Below are 19,042 nucleotides of genomic sequence, written 5' to 3' on the forward strand. Positions count from 1 at the left end.
CTTCTCTTTTATCCTAAAATATCCAAGAAAACTACAACTGTATTTGTCTTTTTAGTTTCCCTATCCCATCAAAGAGTCTGAAGAACATAATAGACTTGCTGTACTTCCATATTTTGTGCAGCCCATCTGTAGATTTCATGATTAACAGTAGAAAAAAACATCTCTGAAAATATCTTAAGTTGTTCAGAATATAGTAGTAATTATAGAATTGTTCATTTTATTTGTTGTTCTCCGAGAAGCCCAAATTACAATTCCTTCTAGAAAACAAAGCTGTCAAATGCTCCTAATTCAACCTCCCCCTTCCAAGTTTTATGAAGAAAATGATGGTTAATAATACTTACCTGGTAAGGTAGGTAAGAAAAATAAAGTTGACATACTACATATGTCTAGCATGGAAAAGGCACTCAATGCATGGTAGCAATTACTAAAGAATGAAATACTAGGTACAATCAGGGTGTGTGTGTACAGTGTGCAAGTGTATGTGTGTGTGTGCGTGCTGCTGAACTCTATCAAAATAACTGTTGTAAAATGATGACACTGGTTAATTTTCTTTTTTAAAAAATTTATTTTATTTATTTGAAAGACAGAGTTAGAGAGGTAGAGACAGAGAGGTCTTCCATCCACTGGTTCACTCCCCAGATGGCCATAAAGGCCGGAGCTGCGCAGATCCAAAGCCAAGAACCAGGAGTCTCTTCCAGGTCTCCCATGTGGATGCAAGTCCTTGGGCCATCTTCCACTGCCTTCCCAGGCCATAGCAGAGAGCTGGATCAGAAGAGGAGCAAGGAGCTGGTGCCATGGCTCACTTGGTTAATCCTCTGCCTGCGGCACCGGCATCCCATATGGGCACCAGGTTCTAGTCTTGGTTGCTCCTCTTCCAGTCCAGCTCTCTGCTGTGGCCCAGGAATGCAATGGAGGATGGCCCGAGAGCTTGGGCATCTGCACCCGCGTGGGAGACCAGGAAGAAGCACCTGGCTCCTGGCTTCAGATTGGCGCAGCTCGAGCCATAGCAGCCATTTGGGGGGTGAACCAACAGAAGGAAGACCTTTCTCTCTGTCTCTCTCTCTCACTGTCTAACTCTGTCAAATAAAAAAAAGAAGAGGAGCAGCCGGGACTAGAACTGGTGCCCATATGGGATGCCAGTGCTTCAGGCCAGGGTGTTAACCCGCTGTGCCACAGCGCCGGCCCTGACACTTGTTAGTTTTCATAAGACAGTCTAATATGTGGAGTTATACACCTGGAAGAATATTCTGAGATCTGAAAAATCCTTGGAAAGCAGTAGACTAGCAGAATAATCATCCCAAGTACAAGTGTTATATTTCAAAGTTAGGAATCTTAATCTGGATCCATAAAACCCTAAAAGATCTGTGCATGGATTTCAAAGTGTCCATGACCTCCTTAAAAATGCATATGGGGCAGGTGTTTGGTGTAGTAGTTGTAACACCAGTAGGGACTCTCACATCTCATATCAGAGTGCCTGGTCAAGTTCTGGCTCTTCCATTTCCAATCCAGTTTCCTGCTAATATGCATCCTAGGAGGCAGTAATTAATGACTCAAGTACTTGCACTCTTGCCACCTCTGTAAGAGACCAGCATTGATTTCTGGGCTCCTGGCTTTGCCCCTGACCCAGTGTGGCTGTTAACAGACATTTGGAGAGTAAACCAGAGGATGTAAGATATCTCTATCTCCCCCTCTTTCTCTTTGATTTTTCTTTCTTTCTTTCCCTTTCAAATAAATAAATGTTTTAAATAAATGCAAAGCTTTGAGTGGGTGTGCATGTGTTTGTGTCTGTGTACCATTCTGGGGAAATGGTCTATAGCTTTCAATCACTTCTTCGCTGGACTCTGAGCAAGAAAAAGTTAAGAATTGCTGCCTAACTATTTCTTCAGGAAATCTGGTGCTCTGGCAAAAATGAAAATGTTGACAATGTGATCGCTGTGTCATCTGGCTGGCCAAAGCAATGTTTTCTGTTAAAGCAGAGTAGAAGTCTTGGGGCCAAAATGATCTCAACTAAATGGTTCTTCTACATTATGTTTCCATCTGCCCAGCATGTGAGCCATTAACACATGCTTCCTGTTGATGATTTTCATATCCTTATTTGTAAGGAAATTGCACTGAGACGAGTTCAAAAGAATAATTTATCTAATGTACTAGAAAATAAAATAAATGAACTCTTTATATATACTAATAATTTTATGTTGCTAAAGAGTGACTATTTATGGGAATAAAGTATACATTGACCAAGATGTCATCTACTAGTTTCCATAATATATATATTTCTATTCTAGTCCAAAAAACAGCAAGTCTCAGCCATGTGTTGAAATAATTTATTTCAACACTTAATGCATCATCTTTCCTGTATTTCCACATGTTGTGTCATAAGCATTTGACCTCAACCCATTGTTAAATATTTAATAGTACTGTTGGATAAACAATACAAAGTATTGTTTACTTTTGAATGTGTCATTTACATGAAAAAACTAAGCCAATACATGCTGTAAAAGGTACACATTTAGGTTTCGATACTAACCCTCCTGGAAGACAAAAAATGAAATATAGGGGGGAGCAAACGACAGAGAGGATGAAATGAATCAGGAACAGCAATGACAATTGAAAAGATGCCATAACTCTCCAATAAAGAATAAAGGCAGAGAGAAACTGCCACCCAAGGGCTGGCATAATAGAAAATGCATGTTTCCACCTCTCAAAATTTCAGCACAATAATGAATTTATTTGAGTATGAGTCTATTTATAGGAAAATGATTAAATAATATTCCACAAATCAACCAATACAGAATCATTTTTGACATTCCGTGAGTTTAAACCTCAGGGTGGCATGGATGTATTCACTGAAAGGAGCAACTATGGTACAAAAGAAACATGGAAAGAATGCATGCAACAAATTTTGGTAAGTTAACACACCATTCCTGGAAAAAATGCTCTATTTATGTTCTTTTGGATTTACCATAGCCTCTTAGTCTTAGGAATTATAAGGAAAAATATCAGCCTGTATCAAGGAATCTTTATAACCCACTGAGCTTCTTGGAGATGCTGAACTGAAAACTGTATATAATATCCTACTTCAACATATGTTTTCCAATGACATTGAAAATACAAAATGGATCCATAAGCCATAGTTGCTATAAAATAAGAAAACTTAAGTAAATGAAAAGATATACCATGTTCACAGTTTTGAAGTCTCAATAGTGTCAAAATATCAATTTTCCCCCAAATTGATCTATCCCAATCATAATACCAAGCTTTAACTTTTTTTTTTTTTTTGAAGCCAATAAAGAGATTCTAAACATTGTTTGGAGATGCAGCTAGGATATCCAAAGTGACCTTGAAAAAGAAGAACAAAGTTGTAGGAATTATAACATCTGGTACACTTAACTATAATGTCACAGTGATCAAGATAGTGTGGTAGCCGGCGCTGTGGCTCAATAGGCTAATTCTCCACCTGCGGCACCGCCACACGGGGTTCTAGTCCCGGTTGGGGCGCTGTATTCTGTCCCGGTTGCCCCTCTTCCAGGCCAGCTCTCTGCTATGGCCCGGGAGTGCAGTGGAGGATGGCCCAAGTGCTTGGGCCCTGCACCCACATGGGAGACCAGGAGAAGCACCTGGCTCCTAGCTTCGGATCAGCGTGGTGCGCCAGCCACAGTGCATCAGCTGCAGCGGCCATTGGAGGGTGAACCAACAGTAAAGGAAGACCTTTCTCTCTGTCTCTCTCTCTCACTGTCCACTCTGCCTGTCAAAATAAATAAATAAATGATAGTGTGGTACTATCTAGGGTGGCCTAAGATCAACAAATAGATCAATGGAATAGAGCAGACAGCTAAGAAATAGATCCACACTTATGAGGTTATTTAATTTTTCTGTTCATTTTATTTAAAAGGCATGGAGAACGCAAACAAGAGATTTTCCTATCATTGCTTCACTCGCCAAATGCCTACAACAGTGAGCCAGGAGCTAAGAACTCTATCCAGCTCCCAAATGGCTGGCAGTGACCCAAGTACTTGAGTCATCATCTGCTGCCTCCAAAGATATGCATTAGCAGGAAGCAGGATTATAAACGGAGGAACCTGGACTTGAATCAGGCACTCCAATATGGAACGCAGACATCCAAGAGATGACTTAACCACTGCACCAAATGCCTACCACTCCCCATTTGATTTTTTACAAAGGTACAAAAACAAGATACAAAATGGATTTGGAACAAAAGTTACTTTGAGTAACAATGACTATGGCAGCCTATTCTGCTACTATAACAAATACTTTGGACTGAGTAGTTTATAAACAGAAATGTCTTGCTCACAGCTAGGAAGTCTAAAACCAAGGCACCTGGTAAGGCAGCTTCTCTGCTTCCAAGGTTATGCCCTCCTAACTGGAAGAAGGGTGACGAGTCAAAGCAGGAGTGCTGGTACTGTGCCATCATAGGTTGAGCCACTCCTCGGGATACCATATGGGAGGTCCTGGAACCAAGACCTTCCTCCGTTTCCCATCCAGCTTTCTACTGATGTGTGCTAGAGATAGCAGATAACAGCCCAAGTCCTTGGGTTCCTGCCACCTATACGGGAGATTCAAATGAAGTTCCTGACTCCTACCTCCAGCCTGGCCCAGCTCCAGCACTGTGGGAATTTGGGGAGTGAACCAGTGGATGGAAGATCTCTCTCTCCCTCTTTTTTCTCTTTCTTTGCCACTCTGCATTTCAAATAAAGAAACGAAGAAAGAAAATAAAAAAGGTAAAACTGCTTGGAGCCAGAGTTGTGGCACAGTCCATTAAACTACTGCTTGGAGGGGCCAGCACTGTGGTGTAGCCAGTAAGGCCACTGTCTGGAGTGTCAGCATCCCATATGGGCGCCAGTTCAAGTCCCGGCTACTCCAGTTCTGCTCCAGCCCCCTGCTGTGATCAGGGAGAGCAGTAGAAGACGGCCCGAGTCCTTGGGCCCCTGCACCCACATGGGAAATCCTGAGGTAGCTCCTTGCTCCTGACTTTGGATTGGCACAGCTCTGGACACTGCAGCCAATTGGGGGTGAATCAGTGGGTGGAAGATCTCTCTCTCTTTCTCTCTCTCTGCCTCTCCTTTCTCTGTGTGTAACTCTTGACTTTCAAATAAATAAATAAATCTTTTAAAAAATAAATCACTGCTTGGAACAGTCCCATGCCATATCAGGAGTGCCTGGGATTGAGTTCCTCCTCTACCTTCCAATCCAGCTCCCTAATTTTTTTTTTTTTAAAGATTTATTTGAAAGGCAGAGTCACAGAGGGGCAAAGGCAGAGAGAAAGAGAGAGAGGTCTTCCATCTGTTGGTTCATTCCCCAGATGGCCACAATGATCAGAGCTGTGCCAATCCAAAGCCAGGATCCAGGAGCTTCTTCTGGGTCTCTTACATGGGTACAGAGGCCTAAGGACTTGGGCCATTTTCTACTGTTTTCCCAGGCCATAGTAGAGAGCTGAATGGGAAGTGGAGCAGCCAGGACTCGAACCAGCAACCATATGGGATGCCTGCACTGCAGATTGAGGCTTTAACCCACTGCATCATAGCACCAGCCCCCAGCTCCCTATTAAAGGAACAAGCATTCATTCATTCTCTCTCTCTCTCTCTCTCTCTTTAGTAAATATGCTATTAAAAATGAGAGTGAGAGGCACTATTGCATAGTAGGTTAATCCTCCACCTGTGGCACCAGCATCCCATATGGGCACTGGTTCGTGTCCTGGCTGCTCCTCTTCAGATCCAGGTCTCTGCTATGGCCTGGGAAAGCAATGGAAGATGGCCCAAGAGCTTGGGTCCCTGCACCCACGTGGAAGACCCAGAAGAAACTCCTGGCTTCTGGTTTCAGATTGGCTCAGTTCTGGCCATTGAGGCCATTTGGGAAATGAGCTAGCAGATGGAAGACCTTTCTCTCTGTCTCTCCCTCTCACTGTTTGTAACTCTACCTCTCAAATAAATAAAATCTCAAAAAAAAAAAAAATGAAACATGATCAAAAGCAATTGTACCAACTAAAGATTGCAACACTGAATAGACAAACAGTAAAGAATTAGTTATTAAGTGTTCAAACCATTGCTACTCTATGGAAAACTAAAATGAGGTAGCAGAAAGCCCAATATACAAAAGTAACGACAGCGCAGCAACCCTCCTTCAAACAGTGAATAATCCAGAAAGGTGGCCTTTACTTTGATTGACATGTTGTTTTGAGCATGAAGTGAGGAAACAGAAGAGCAAACAGGGGTTGGCCCCTTCACACTTTCCACGCAGAAGAAAGTGTAAGTGGAATCTGGGTTTAAACGCCAAAGGTCACACTGTGATATTTTCAGTCATATCCAAATATAGGAATCATCTGTATTGGGACCTATGATACTTCAGAACTTTCTATTAATCCAATGTAACTTTCCTATCCTGAGGCATAATTTGAATTGTTTACTAAGGTTTATTTTAATGGCTTAATCACATTGAACTTGAATACGCTGACGCGCCTAGTTAAATGAGTATGTACCACATCTTTTAGTTGACTCCTAGACACTCAAAATATTTCTAAAATTGGAAGAGAAAATGAGGCAACAAAAATGTCACACAGAAATAGGTAGTATCAAAAAGAAAACACTATGAGTGCCTGACACTACATAATACCAAAGCAACAGTGAAAAGAGAAAATTTCAAATAATCAACTAATTGTTACCTCAGTACCATATTAAAAAACATATTTTGAATGATTTTTTAAATCAGCTTGCAGTTTTAACATCTTGAGCAAACACCACTTTTATGTCCTCACATTTCTTTTCAATTCTGCCAATACAGAACTAGCAGCCTCCAACCCCCACTCAAATCCTTATTGTATCCTATGAAGTTGCACAACGCCCAAGACCGTGACGCACTAAGCAACTGTTTTTGTACCTAGAAGGACAAAACCTGATTTTAAAACCCGTTCAGCCTATTTCTCAAATGCTTAATTTCTGCTGTTTAATTAAGATAGACCATTTGCATTTGAACACTTATTTTACAAAACACCTAACTTTAAAAAAAAGAAAAAAACTTGACTTTTAACATTTTTAAGGCAAAAAGTAAAAGCTGCTTCGTTCATGACTTTCAAATGGTTCATGCATAACCTCATCCCACTCCCTCCATATTTCTCTTAGGACTGAAATTTAACCAGGTCAGTTCTGGACTTAAACAACAATTCCGTATGAGTTCAAATAGCTACCTGGGGAGTTAGACTGAATCGTCCGCTAAACTCTAATATTTTAAATTTATAAACTTCAGAAGGAAGATAGCTTTTGAAGCTGACAAAAAAACAATCAGAGAACAGTAGTCTTTTTGTGTGCTGCCCAGAAACTCAGTTACAAAGTGGTCCTATTGTGTTTCTCATAATTTACATTCACTTTTTTGGCAGACCAGAAAGGAAAAAAATAAGAAGTCAAATTTGGAGGCATACAATAAAAATGAAAGACAGCATTTTTATTTTAAAATGTCCCTTTGACATTTAGATATCTACAACCCCAATATTTAACATTTCCAGGCAAGAAAACAGCACAAGAAGCCACAGCTGTTTCTCTGTGACGTCACTGAACAGGTGTGGTACCATTTCATTCCACAGAAATTGGTTAGATCTCTGGCTGATGCCCACAGGAGGCCCATATGGAGCCAGCATAGACACAGGTCTTGTCTCTTTCAAGATGGCCCAGAAGGGGGGAAAAAAAAAAAAAAACGATGACACGATCCTGGTGCCTGAACTGTGCAGATGGCAGTAGACATTCTCCCAAACAGATCAATACTATCCAAGGTGCAGCTGCAAAACAGGATGAGCTTGTCTCGTTAAACAAACACCAAGCGGCTTATTCACAAGGGCAAAAGAAAGCCTGCACTCCTGTTTTCCACAGTGTGTTTGCCAGTGACCTCAGCCCTGACCTGCAAGCCTTCCCTGACTGTGGTGGGAAGCAGTCTTGCCTTGGGTCTTCCTCTGGCACTAGAGGACTCCCAAAAAAGTTGGCGTTTTTTTTATAGTGAGAGCTACTGTGTCTGCTTTGGCCTGGCCAAGACAATTACGTGATGCACAAACTGATCAATGTGGTTGATTTAGTTCAATGACTGGTCTTGAGCATTTGACATTGCATAGACAAGAAATGAAACAAGATAGCATTTTCACATATTACCCAATCACACTGGAAAAATGTGGCTATATCTTGGATCAAATTAATTTAAAATATTTCTTATGACACAAGTCATTTCTATCTACCAAAACTAAAGTAACTGGATAAACCAAGTACTTTTACTCCAATGTCCAGGTAAATATCTTTACTAAGACCAAAAAAATTGCTTCTATTCTCATTTTCATCTTGCCACATAGTCCTTCCCCCCTAAAAAAGCAGTATTTGTGTACACATGTACAATCTTTCTATAACAACTCTTTATATGTGTATGCATATACGTAAATGGAGATCTAAATCTGATAAGAACACCCCAATTACATCAGTATCTTCGCTGCTTAGGCTTATAATAGATGGGGAAATTATTATGATCTTTAAAGGGATCTTCCCAAAAGTCCTGAGAAAATCAGTTGTGAATTAAAATGTGACCTTATATTCCTCTAGGCAGGAAGACTTGATACACAATTGGGCTTGTGGAAAATTGAAACGTTTTCTATAGCCGCTGTGTGGAAAGTCTAAGGAAAAGAACCCAGCTTCCAGGGGTTACTGGCTGATTCAAGATCAATATGTTGATTTAAACGTAGGACAAAAATAAAATCCTGTAATGATGCGAGGGTCTTAAAAACGTTTTAGTGGCTCTTGGTAGCAATGCCACGGAGACAGGATTCCGTTAACCTGGTTCAAACAAAAGCTGCCTCTCTCGCTGCCACTGACAGACAAATCTGTGCAGAAGGAGGAAAAAGTAACAATACTTGTTAGCGCCTCTCTTTCCTTGAAGTTTTCCCAGGGAGGAAAAGTACAGGAGGGGAGAAGACTAACTCTCCCTGCAGCACAGCAGCGTGCAAGCCCTCTCTCCACCTCTGTGAATAAAGGAGAAATAAATTCAACTTTGGAACTCTGCCATGGAGTGGCGGCTCCTGCAAAGGGGGCAGTTTGCTATTAATTGTTAATGTCGTCTGCCATTAGAGGGCACTAAACAACTCTACATTAATGCGTTGGAGGGAAGCGAGACAAGGAGCCGGGAAAAGAAAGAAGGGAGGGAGACGAGGGAGGGAGGGCTTGGGCAGAGTCGGGGAGAGGGAGGGAAAGAGAGGAGAGAGAGACGAGGGGCGGCAGGCGTAGGAGGACCGGGGAGGAAAGGGAGGGGACGGTGGCGGGGGTGGGGTGGCGGGACGGACGGACAGACAGACAGACGGGGAAACCCAGACAAACTGAATCTGGGCAGATTAAAAAGGACGTGCAGCTCCAGCGCCGTCTGAAGTGCGCCGAGAGCCAGCCTCCCCCGACCGCCGCGCCCCTCCCTCGCGTGCTCACGACGGTAATTATAAAGCGAAAGGCGGCGGCGGCGGCGGCGGCGGCGGCGGCGGCGGTGGCGGCGGCGGCGGCGGCGGCGAGGTCACCGTTTTTACCAGCCTGCTGCACCGAAAGCGCGCGGTGCAGGTGCGGCGGCCGCGGGGCTTTGTGATTCATGCGCCCACTTTCAAAGGGGGGCTCGGGCCCGTCTGAGAGGCACCCAAACAACTGTCTTCTAATATTAGCACGGCTGTACTTCGGGATCTATTATAGTCTGTCCAGACAGATCCCATTGTAATGGGATCTTTTATTAAAAGATTAGCACTATCTCCTGCAGTTGGTGGAAAAAAATCTGTTATCACTGAGTTATTTGCAGTTGTGGAGGGGGTGGGAGGGGGGTGACGGAAGATGGGGGTGGGAGGGCCTGAGGAGGACGGGGGGGGGGGGAGGGAGGGGGCCGAAGGAGGGGCGGGTTTGAAATCCGCAGAACAAATCCCAGTGACCTGCGAATGTCCAAGAATTTTGTCTGCATACTTCGCTGTCTGTTGTCCTACGGGCTGGAGAAGCGAAATGAATAGAAATTTAAAAGGCAGCTTTGGCATAAACAATATAGCCTTTTCCGTGAAGTAATCGCTTTATATAAAAGGAAATATCGCCTCCTCAGTTTCATTCAGCGGTGCCAAAAATGTTATAAATGAGAGACCCGCCAACTTCCAGTGAAGAATGCCAGGCACTGTACTTAATAAACTGAGGCTACAGAAGTTCATTATCGATGTTGCAATCTTTTTTTATTCGCGGGGGGGGGGGAGGGAGGAGAGAGAGAGAGAGAGAGAGAGAGAGAGAGAGAGAGAGAGAGAGAGAGAGAATCGAGTCTGGAGCCGAGCAGGAGACGAGAGAGACAGACGCACAGGACAGAAACTAGGGGAGTCGCCGAGCGGGGAGGAGGGGGCAGACCGCCTACGTCGGCGCCCCCGCTCGGGGCTCCGACTCCAGACGCCCGGGAAGTGAAAGGGGAGAGAGAAGAAAAGGGACAGGGCGAGACTGCACCGGGGCGGGGGGGGGGGGGGGGAGGCCGCGTCTGAGGTGTTAAACATTTTTGTTTGCTCCTCGTGGAGACCCGGGGCTTGCGTCTCCGCGCTGCTCCGCCAGGGTGGAAGGTGCCGGGGCCGGGGTTCCCAGCGACCCCCTCAAGGGCCGAGAGCCGCCGCCGCCGCCGCCAAGTCCAGCACGCACAGACCCAGACACAAAACCTCCCGCCGGGTCCCCTGCGCGCAGGCTGTGCGGGAGGCTGGCAGGGTCCGACCCCACCCTGAGCGAGCGAGGGCTCTCCCGCAGCCCGCGGCTCCCCCGGCGTCTGCAAAGTCTTTGGCCGGAGCCGAGGAGCGAGAAGCAGCGGAGACCCAAGTGCCGGCTTCCCCGCTCGGCTCGCCGCCCGCTCCAGCGCCCCGCGGCGCACACCCGCGCGCGCACACACACACACACACACGCACACACGCCACCCCGGGCGCGGCGCGCTGCCCGCAAGCGGCGGCGTGCAGGACATGAAGTGGGTGTTCTTCCCCGCTCCCCACCCCCGAGCGTCGCCCCCACCCCCCGCCCCGGCCGACTGCCCCCTCCCTCCCGCTCCTACGCAAATAAGAACTCGGCGATTCCCCTCCTGCCGCTTTGATTTCGGGCACCTCCGACAGATAACTGGGAAGGGTTTCCAGAAGGTGGGAAATGTCACCTGATTCACAGTGAACTTTTAAAAGCTCCCCACCCCCAAGGAGCCGCGCACACCCTCGCTCGAGGCCGCCCTCCCACAGCCCCACACACTGGGAGACCGCCCACCGCAAACCGCGGAGACCCCCGTCTAGATTTAAAGCGCGGCTGCGCCCGGCTTCTGACGTCCATTGAATCGCGCGGGCGGCCGGCTGTGAGCGCGGGGCTGCGCCCGGATCGCTGCGCCCTCCGCCGCTCGCCTCCGAGACGCGCGCCGCTCGCACCAGCCGCCCCGCCGCCGCGCCCGCTCCCCGCGCCCCGCGCCCCGCGCCTGCCCCCAGGATGGTCCGCGCCAGGCACCAGCCCGGCGGGCTTTGCCTCTTGCTGCTGCTGCTCTGCCAGTTCATGGAGGACCGCAGCGCCCAGGGTAAGCGAGGGGAGGGGGGGGGATGCGCTGGGCAGGCTGGGCTGAGGGCAGGGGGCTCTACTTTTCCGTGGTCTGTTCGCCCCAACGCTGCTCTTGGAAGATGTTGGACCAAGTTAGCGACTCCGCGATGGAGAGCAGTGGGGAAACACCAAGCCAGTGACACTTTGGGACCGGCAGCGGAGTTGGGAGCTCGGCTCTCCTTTAAAAGGAAAAGGAGCAGGCTGGAGTCTGCCTCAGTAGTTAGGGTTAGATGCTCCGAGTTCTGGCCGGGATGACTTGAGATGGTATCTCCGGGGTTGGGGACCAGCATCAGTAGTAGCCTGGGGATTTCGGCCGCCCGGTTTGCAGTCGAACCTCTGTGCCTCCCACGTCTTTTGGAGACTTTTTACAATGACCCGGGGCTGCGGAGACACTGAATTTTCTCCGGTGGCTTGGGGGACGTGGTTTCAGAAAGTTTGCCCAAACTTGGAAATGTAGGTGCTGAAAATTTTCGAGGGAAGTAGCTTTCTGCCTAATGGATGCTGCTTCCAAACCCCCTCCCCCAACTCCGAAAAAAAAAAAAAAAGTCAAATTATTACCCGGGAGTGTTGTGAGTTACTTTGCAGTTTTTTTTCCCTCTTCTTTGCTTCATTCCTCGGACTGTTAACTTTCTGTAAAACAGCGAGCAGCCCACAACTGATTTAAATGCTGAGCTGTATCAAGAGTAAATCTCTTCAGTTTGTCTTGTAAAAATAGCTGTTTATTTCCATTAGTCTCGGGTAGAATTTTTTAAATAATACTAGCAGCCTGTGGTCCAGTTATTGTTAAAGTCTTACTTCCTGACCCAAATCTGGATGTTAAAAGAGGGGAAGGGGGAGAGATTCCTTGCACAGGTTTCTTCGTGCTAGGTGGAAGCTAGGTGTACGGAGCCGGAACCCGGCAGGACGCTCGCCCCGGGCCGAGGTACCCTGCCCGCGTGAGCGTGAACGTTTCCAGGGTGTGAGCGGCCCCGCCGTCTGCACCGCCCTGCGCCCGGCTGCCCGCGTCCAGGGACGTGGGCGCCAGGGAAAGCAGCCCTCGGAGATTTCGAAAGCTCGCGGTGGCCGCGGGCGTGCTCAGGGGCGGCGGATTGCAAAACGGGCCCGTCGGGCGGGCTGCGCCTCGAGGCCGCGCGGGGCAGCTCCGGATTGCTTTTTTGCTTTCATTTTTCGCAAGTGCCTTTTTGCTTGATCGCGCGCGCGCGTGCGTGCGTGTGTGTGTGTGTGTGTGTCTCCTTCTCTTCTCTCTCCCTCTCCTCTCCCGTTCTCTCACTTTCTTAACCCCTGTCACAAATAATTCCCGTGCCGCCTACATGAAACCAACATGTAAAAACATCCGTCGCATCCTGTTTTTGTCAGGTTCTTTAATCTGCCCTTCGAGTCGCTGCAGGTTATGAAATGGGACGAATAAAAGTAAACAGTCTAGTAAAAGTCAATGCAAGCTGCACGTGTTGTGTCTGGGTCACTGGTTAACTGACATTGATATGGCTGGGGCGCTCTGGCTTCTGCCTCGCCCTGCCTCCCCTCGTCTGCCCCCCACCTCTGGGATCAGGGCTTTCCCCCCCTCCTTCCCCACCCCTCCACCCCCTCCTATTTATTTTCCGCGCGTCTCCCCCGCCGCGCGCCCTGCCCTCCCTGCTCCACGCTCACCCCCTCCCCACGCCCGCCGCGTCGTCTGTGCTCGCTCGCCCGCCGCCTCCCTCTCCCCGTGCCCCGCCGCTCGCCGGCGCATCCACCTCCCACCCCTGGCTCTTCACAGCTGGGAACTGCTGGCTCCGCCAAGCCAAGAACGGTCGCTGCCAGGTCCTGTACAAGACCGAACTGAGCAAGGAGGAGTGCTGCAGCACGGGCCGCCTGAGCACCTCGTGGACCGAGGAGGACGTGAACGACAACACGCTCTTCAAGTGGATGATCTTCAACGGGGGCGCCCCCAACTGCATCCCCTGTAAAGGTGGGACTCTTCCTCCCCAACCTGAGGCCCTCAGCAGAGGGCGTCTTACCCTGGGCTTCCCCACTACCTGCTGGGGGGGGGGGGGGGGGGACTGCAACCTGGAGAGCTGTGTGGGTGGGCTCCTCCTTCCTACGCCCAGCTCTGAGACGCCATTGGGAGCCATTCCTGCCTGTCACAACTCTACGCAAAACAGAGTCCGCAGAGGTCCCCGGACTTCTGAGCCACGTGTGGAGAGAGATTTGGGCATGGGGCGCTGCCCCCCTCCAACCCACTAAGAGAGGGCCTGGGGGCTCCTGAGAGCAAACTCGGAGCTACAGGATTGCACAAGCACCAGCACGACCTCCGGGCTGACCTACGGATCGCCCGGCCCTGGTTGTAAGCCCTACCTCTTTCCAATTCATAGAAACGTGTGAGAACGTGGACTGTGGCCCCGGGAAGAAATGCCGGATGAACAAGAAGAACAAACCCCGCTGCGTGTGTGCCCCAGATTGTTCCAATATCACCTGGAAAGGTCCCGTCTGCGGGATGGACGGCAAAACCTATCGCAACGAATGTGCACTCCTCAAGGCCAGGTGCAAAGAGCAGCCGGAACTGGAAGTCCAATACCAGGGCAAATGTAAAAGTAGGTCCCGCCCTTCCTGAGCAAGCCCTCAGCTCCCCTCCTCGGAGCTCTCTACCTACCGTAGACCCTCTGGAAGCCCCGTAGGGGATAGAGTAGTCCACAGGAAGCGCCTCATAGCGATGCTAGTGATAGCAGGTAAAGGAATTACTTTTGTAACTTGAAAAGACATAGTGAGAGTGCTAAAGGGACCGACCTGGAGTCGTAGATTTTCTCTGGAAAACCACAGGACTCCCCAAGTGCCTTTTGAAACTGGATGCTTTAATTCCATAATTGCCTCCGTAACATCAAATGCTCACTCCTTAGGGGCCACAGGTGCCTATTAATGTGTGTTTCTCTCTGTGTTTCAGAGACCTGTCGGGATGTGTTCTGTCCAGGCAGCTCCACGTGTGTGGTGGACCAGACCAATAACGCCTACTGCGTGACCTGTAATCGGATTTGCCCTGAGCCTACCTCCCCGGAACAGTACCTCTGTGGGAACGATGGCGTCACCTACCCCAGCGCCTGCCACCTGAGGAAGGCGACCTGCCTGCTGGGCAGATCCATCGGACTGGCCTATGAGGGAAAGTGTATCAGTAGGTATTCTGAATGCAGGAAGGAAAAGCAGAGGAGGCAGGATCAAAAAGGCTGGCTCTCGGGTGATAGCCGCTGGGTTGAGCAATAAAGAAGGCTGTGGGCCTCCCCAGGCACATGCTTTCACCAGAGGGCGAAATACTCCCCGCTTTGAGTAAACCCTCATGATCACAGCATTCATTCATTCCTCACGGAAACTTGTTTTCTGGAAGCACTGACATCTATATTCAAATGCCTGCAAAGTGCAGGAAAAAATGTTCCATTTCAGAAAACTTCAAACTCTCAATTTTACACTTTTTTTTTTTTAAAGTGCCAGACTTGCTGGAAGTGAAAAATAATTACTTAACAGTTCCTGAAATCTGTTGTCAGATTCTAGTAATTGATGGAATTCTTTTTTAAAAGATCCCACTTGTGGGAAATAATCAGACACACTTAATTCAAGGATATTCTGAAATCCTGTTCCCCAAAAAAATGTTATTTTCATGCACTACTATTGTATGTTAGAAATGGGCTGTGAAGGGTGGGAGTGTGTGTGTGCGTGTGGGTGTGTGCACATTTCACTTTTATTATCAAATATTTTTGTGTAACTTCTTCATTACTCTCTCCCGTAAGTAATAACACAAAAGTGATTTGTTTCTATTTATTGATGAGATTAGAGAAAGAGAGAATGAGGAAGTCAGTTTACTCATCACAAACACATTATATCCTAGAAGCAAAGTCCTGTGAAGACATCCAGTGCACTGGTGGAAAAAAGTGTTTATGGGATTTCAAAGTTGGCAGAGGCCGGTGTTCCCTCTGTGATGAGCTGTGCCCTGACAGCAAGTCCGACGAGCCTGTCTGCGCCAGTGACAACGCCACTTACGCCAGCGAGTGTGCCATGAAGGAGGCTGCCTGCTCCTCAGGTGTGCTGTTGGAAGTAAAGCACTCTGGATCTTGTAACTGTAAGTGTGGTTTTTAACCTTGCTGCAATTTAAGTCTCTCCCAGGCAAGCCCTGGGGAATGGACACTTAAAAAGCACGCAAACCTCCCCACGTGAGCCTATTTATATTCCAGTTAGGCAGCTGCTGAATCTCACCAGCAATTCAGTGACCCACAAAGAGATTCTCTGCAATGTTTCCTGGCTTTTAGGACTTTTAGGATGGTGATCATCAACAGGATGGCCTCTGAAAACCTATTTCCAGTTGTTTACCCATAATTCTTTTGCTTTAGTAATACGCTTTGCTCTTTGCCTTATTAACACTTGAATCTAAACTAACTGCTTCAAAAATTTTAGGTTTTTTTGTTGTTTTTGTTGTTGTTTTTTACCAAAGACAGATATCATATCACACATGGGCTGCTGCTTTTTGCAGTTGCCTCTACTAACTCTGATTAAGGACCCAAAGCAGTTATAACTAGAACACAAGAGCGCTTTTTATCTAATTTCAGGAATCTGCCCGTAAAACCTGAGCCATTGATTCTTCAGAACTTTCTGCAATTTTTGACTTCATAGATTATGTTTTTTTAAAAAAAATTAAACTTATTGCATAACAGCAGATGCCAAAAACAAAAAATAAAAGCATCTTACTGCAAGTCACATAAAAACGCAACGCTGTAATATGGCTGTATCAGAGGGCTTTGAAAACATACACTGAGCTGCTTCTGCGCTGTTGTTGTCCATATTTAAACAACAGCTCCCCTGTATTCCCCCATCTAGCCATTTCGGAAGACACCGAGGAAGAGGAGGAAGATGAAGACCAGGACTACAGCTTTCCTATTTCTTCCATTCTAGAGTGGTAAATCCTCCACCAGTGTTCAGTGTTGACATAGCCTATGAGCAAAAAAAAAAAAAAAAAGAAAGAAAAGAAAAGAAAAAGAAAGAAAAGAAAAAATATATTGTCCATACTGTAAATAAGTGTATGCTTATTTATTTGGGGGGGAAACTATACATTAAAGACCTTTGTCCTAAAGCTCTCTCCCAGGCCACCTTGCTACTCATTGGACATGGAGAGGCGGTCATTTTGAGGTCTACTGGATGAGGCCCATAGTTGAGACTTGTAGACATTTATTTATACTGTGTCATGTTTTTATAATTTATACATACAATGTCTGGTTGACTGTACACCTTGTTTTTGAAGAAATTTATTCATGAAAGGAAGAGCAGTTGTTATTTATTGTGAGGTCTCTTGCTTGTAAAGTAAAAGCTTTTTTTTTTCCTTGTAAACCATTTAAGTCCATTCCTTACTATTCACTCACTCATCTGTCTCCCTACATTTCACTGTTGTTAGACCCTTTTCCACTTTTAACAAACTTGCATGTCCGTTTCCGTCATGTTTATTTATTGGATTTTCTGCTGCCTGATCTGTACATACATGGTCCCTCGGGTTTTGTTTACAAGGAATCTTGACTGACCAAAAGGCATTATAACTCTGACTCAAATACAAGGTACAGAGGATGTGCATCTTTGTGGAAACTCCTAATTCAGTTCTCTTGTTAGGATGAAGATGTTTGAGAGAAAGGGGATGACAGTTGCTTTAGAATCCTAGTGATGTACTCTTATGATGGTAGAGATCCAAAGAAATGGAGTGATGTGGGTATCAGGAGACTAAAGGAAGGTGGAAGCTACACATTCAGCTTCTGTTTGGTGTCTCCTTTAAACTAGCTGGCTGTACCTTTTAAATTAGCTCTTTTCAACCAGTGTGTCACTCAAAGTTATATTGAAGCTTTATCAGTTCAAGTTTCTTGCTTTTCATAATACTTTTTTCTGATGCAATTTTATATTTTCAAACATGGCAAGTTAAATATAAATTCATTTAAATATATAGTTTTGTACTTTTCTACCATGTAAATGTGCAATGTATATAAAAGTTATAATGTGTATTTGTAAATAAATGATGAGTGAAAAAATAAAAAAATTTTAAAAAGCCAATAGCCTCAATTCTTGATGGTGCAAAAGTGGTTGTTTGGGCTTTTAGGTAAAAATGTATATGGTAACATTTACTAAGGATTACAGTGATTTTGAAAATAAGTGGCAAGGCCAACAGAAGCTTGGAATTTGGAATATAAAGGGATCTGAGATCCAGTAACTCCTGTGTAGGAGGCACACATGCATGTCATGAAACACGCAGAGGAACATTCAAGATGTGGACCTCTCCCTGTGTTGAACCAAGCCTAAAGTTTTCTCTTTAAAGCAACCATCTTCTTAGCTTAGTCCTTCTTATTTACAGGCTCATTGCCATCGGCAGGGGCACCCTGTATCCTACTTTCCTTATTAAGTAAGGTGCACCTGTGGTTGGTGTTTGGCACAGCTCTTAAGTCACTATTTGGGATGCCTACACACTGGATCAGGAGTGCCAGGAGTTCAAGTCCTGACCTGTCATTCCAGCTTCCTGCTAATTCTCATCTGGGAAGCAGCAGGAAATGGCTCAAGTATTTGAGTCCCTGCCATCCTCATGGCAGATCCATGTTGAGTTCTTTCACTCCTAGCTGTTGTACACATTTGAGAATTGAACCAGCGAATGGGAAATTTCTTCCTCTTTGCCTTTCAAACAAGTAAAAAATTGTTTAAATAAAGTGAATCTTAGATATTTGCAAAAACCACCCATCACAAGGAGAAGTAAAAACAGACTGGTAATATTTGACAGGCACATTCTAGAAATCAGAGTATCAACTGCAGAAATAGGCATGACAGTCTTGGAATTCTAAACACTTAGGTAAGGATGAGAATGGAGATTTTCACAGTGTTGTGCATGGTTCCTGGGGATTCGATCATGAAATTCAAAAGAAAGCATGTCAGTGCTTGGCAGTTTTTGTTAGATACTATCACAGCCATAGGACAGCATTGGGAGTATCAGTGGTCCCCGTGATACACTGTAATACATGGGCTACATAAGTAGTTTCTCACCACAAGTTTCCTATTCAGTGTGCTACATAGTCAAAGCCCAAGAATATTAAAAATATCAAATGCCAGCAGTTAGAAATTCTGAGTAGAGACTATGAAAGGGAAAGAGCAAAGAATTTTCAATGTTGCCAAAATTACTTAATAAATAGATTTTTTTCTTTCAAAGTGTTTTACTCCATTTCTTTTTTTTTTTTTTTTTTTTGCCAGGCAGAGTTAGACAGTGAGAGAGAGAGACAGAGAGAGAGTTATAGACAGTGAGATTACTCCATTTCTTTTTCAAGTTTTATTCCCTTGTGAAAACTCTGTTTCTTAAGAATAATCACCAAAAACTATTAGCAGCAAATGTTGACTCTCCACTGTGGTCACCAAATGAGAAATTTGGTGGAGGCAGAGGAGTTTTGGCAGGCAGAGTCTGTATTAATGATTAAGAGTCCAGAGTTTTA

The 19,042-nt window shown here is 46.0% G+C and overlaps 1 protein-coding gene across 3 annotated transcripts; it reads left to right on the top strand.

Annotated features, from left to right (window-relative positions):
• The first annotated feature begins 11,453 nt into the window (after nt 1-11,453).
• Nucleotides 11,454-17,617, top strand: FST (follistatin). 3 transcript variants are annotated; one of them, XM_062211900.1, is made up of 6 exons: nt 11,454-11,562; nt 13,339-13,530; nt 13,934-14,152; nt 14,500-14,724; nt 15,436-15,663; nt 16,416-17,617. In XM_062211900.1, the coding sequence occupies exons 1-6, from the start codon at nt 11,478-11,480 to the stop codon at nt 16,496-16,498; spliced, it is 1,032 nt and encodes a 343-aa protein (XP_062067884.1). In that variant the 5' UTR covers nt 11,454-11,477; the 3' UTR covers nt 16,499-17,617. The 3 variants fall into 3 exon arrangements, with proteins under 3 accessions (XP_062067884.1, XP_062067883.1, XP_062067885.1); XM_062211899.1 differs by having other exon boundaries at nt 15,433-15,663; nt 16,416-17,616; XM_062211901.1 differs by lacking the exon at nt 16,416-17,617 and adding an exon at nt 16,148-16,406 and having other exon boundaries at nt 15,433-15,663.
• The last annotated feature ends 1,425 nt before the right edge of the window (nt 17,618-19,042 follow it).

Source organism: Lepus europaeus, chromosome 15 (assembly GCF_033115175.1).
Source record: "Lepus europaeus isolate LE1 chromosome 15, mLepTim1.pri, whole genome shotgun sequence".
Taxonomy (NCBI): domain Eukaryota; kingdom Metazoa; phylum Chordata; class Mammalia; order Lagomorpha; family Leporidae; genus Lepus; species Lepus europaeus.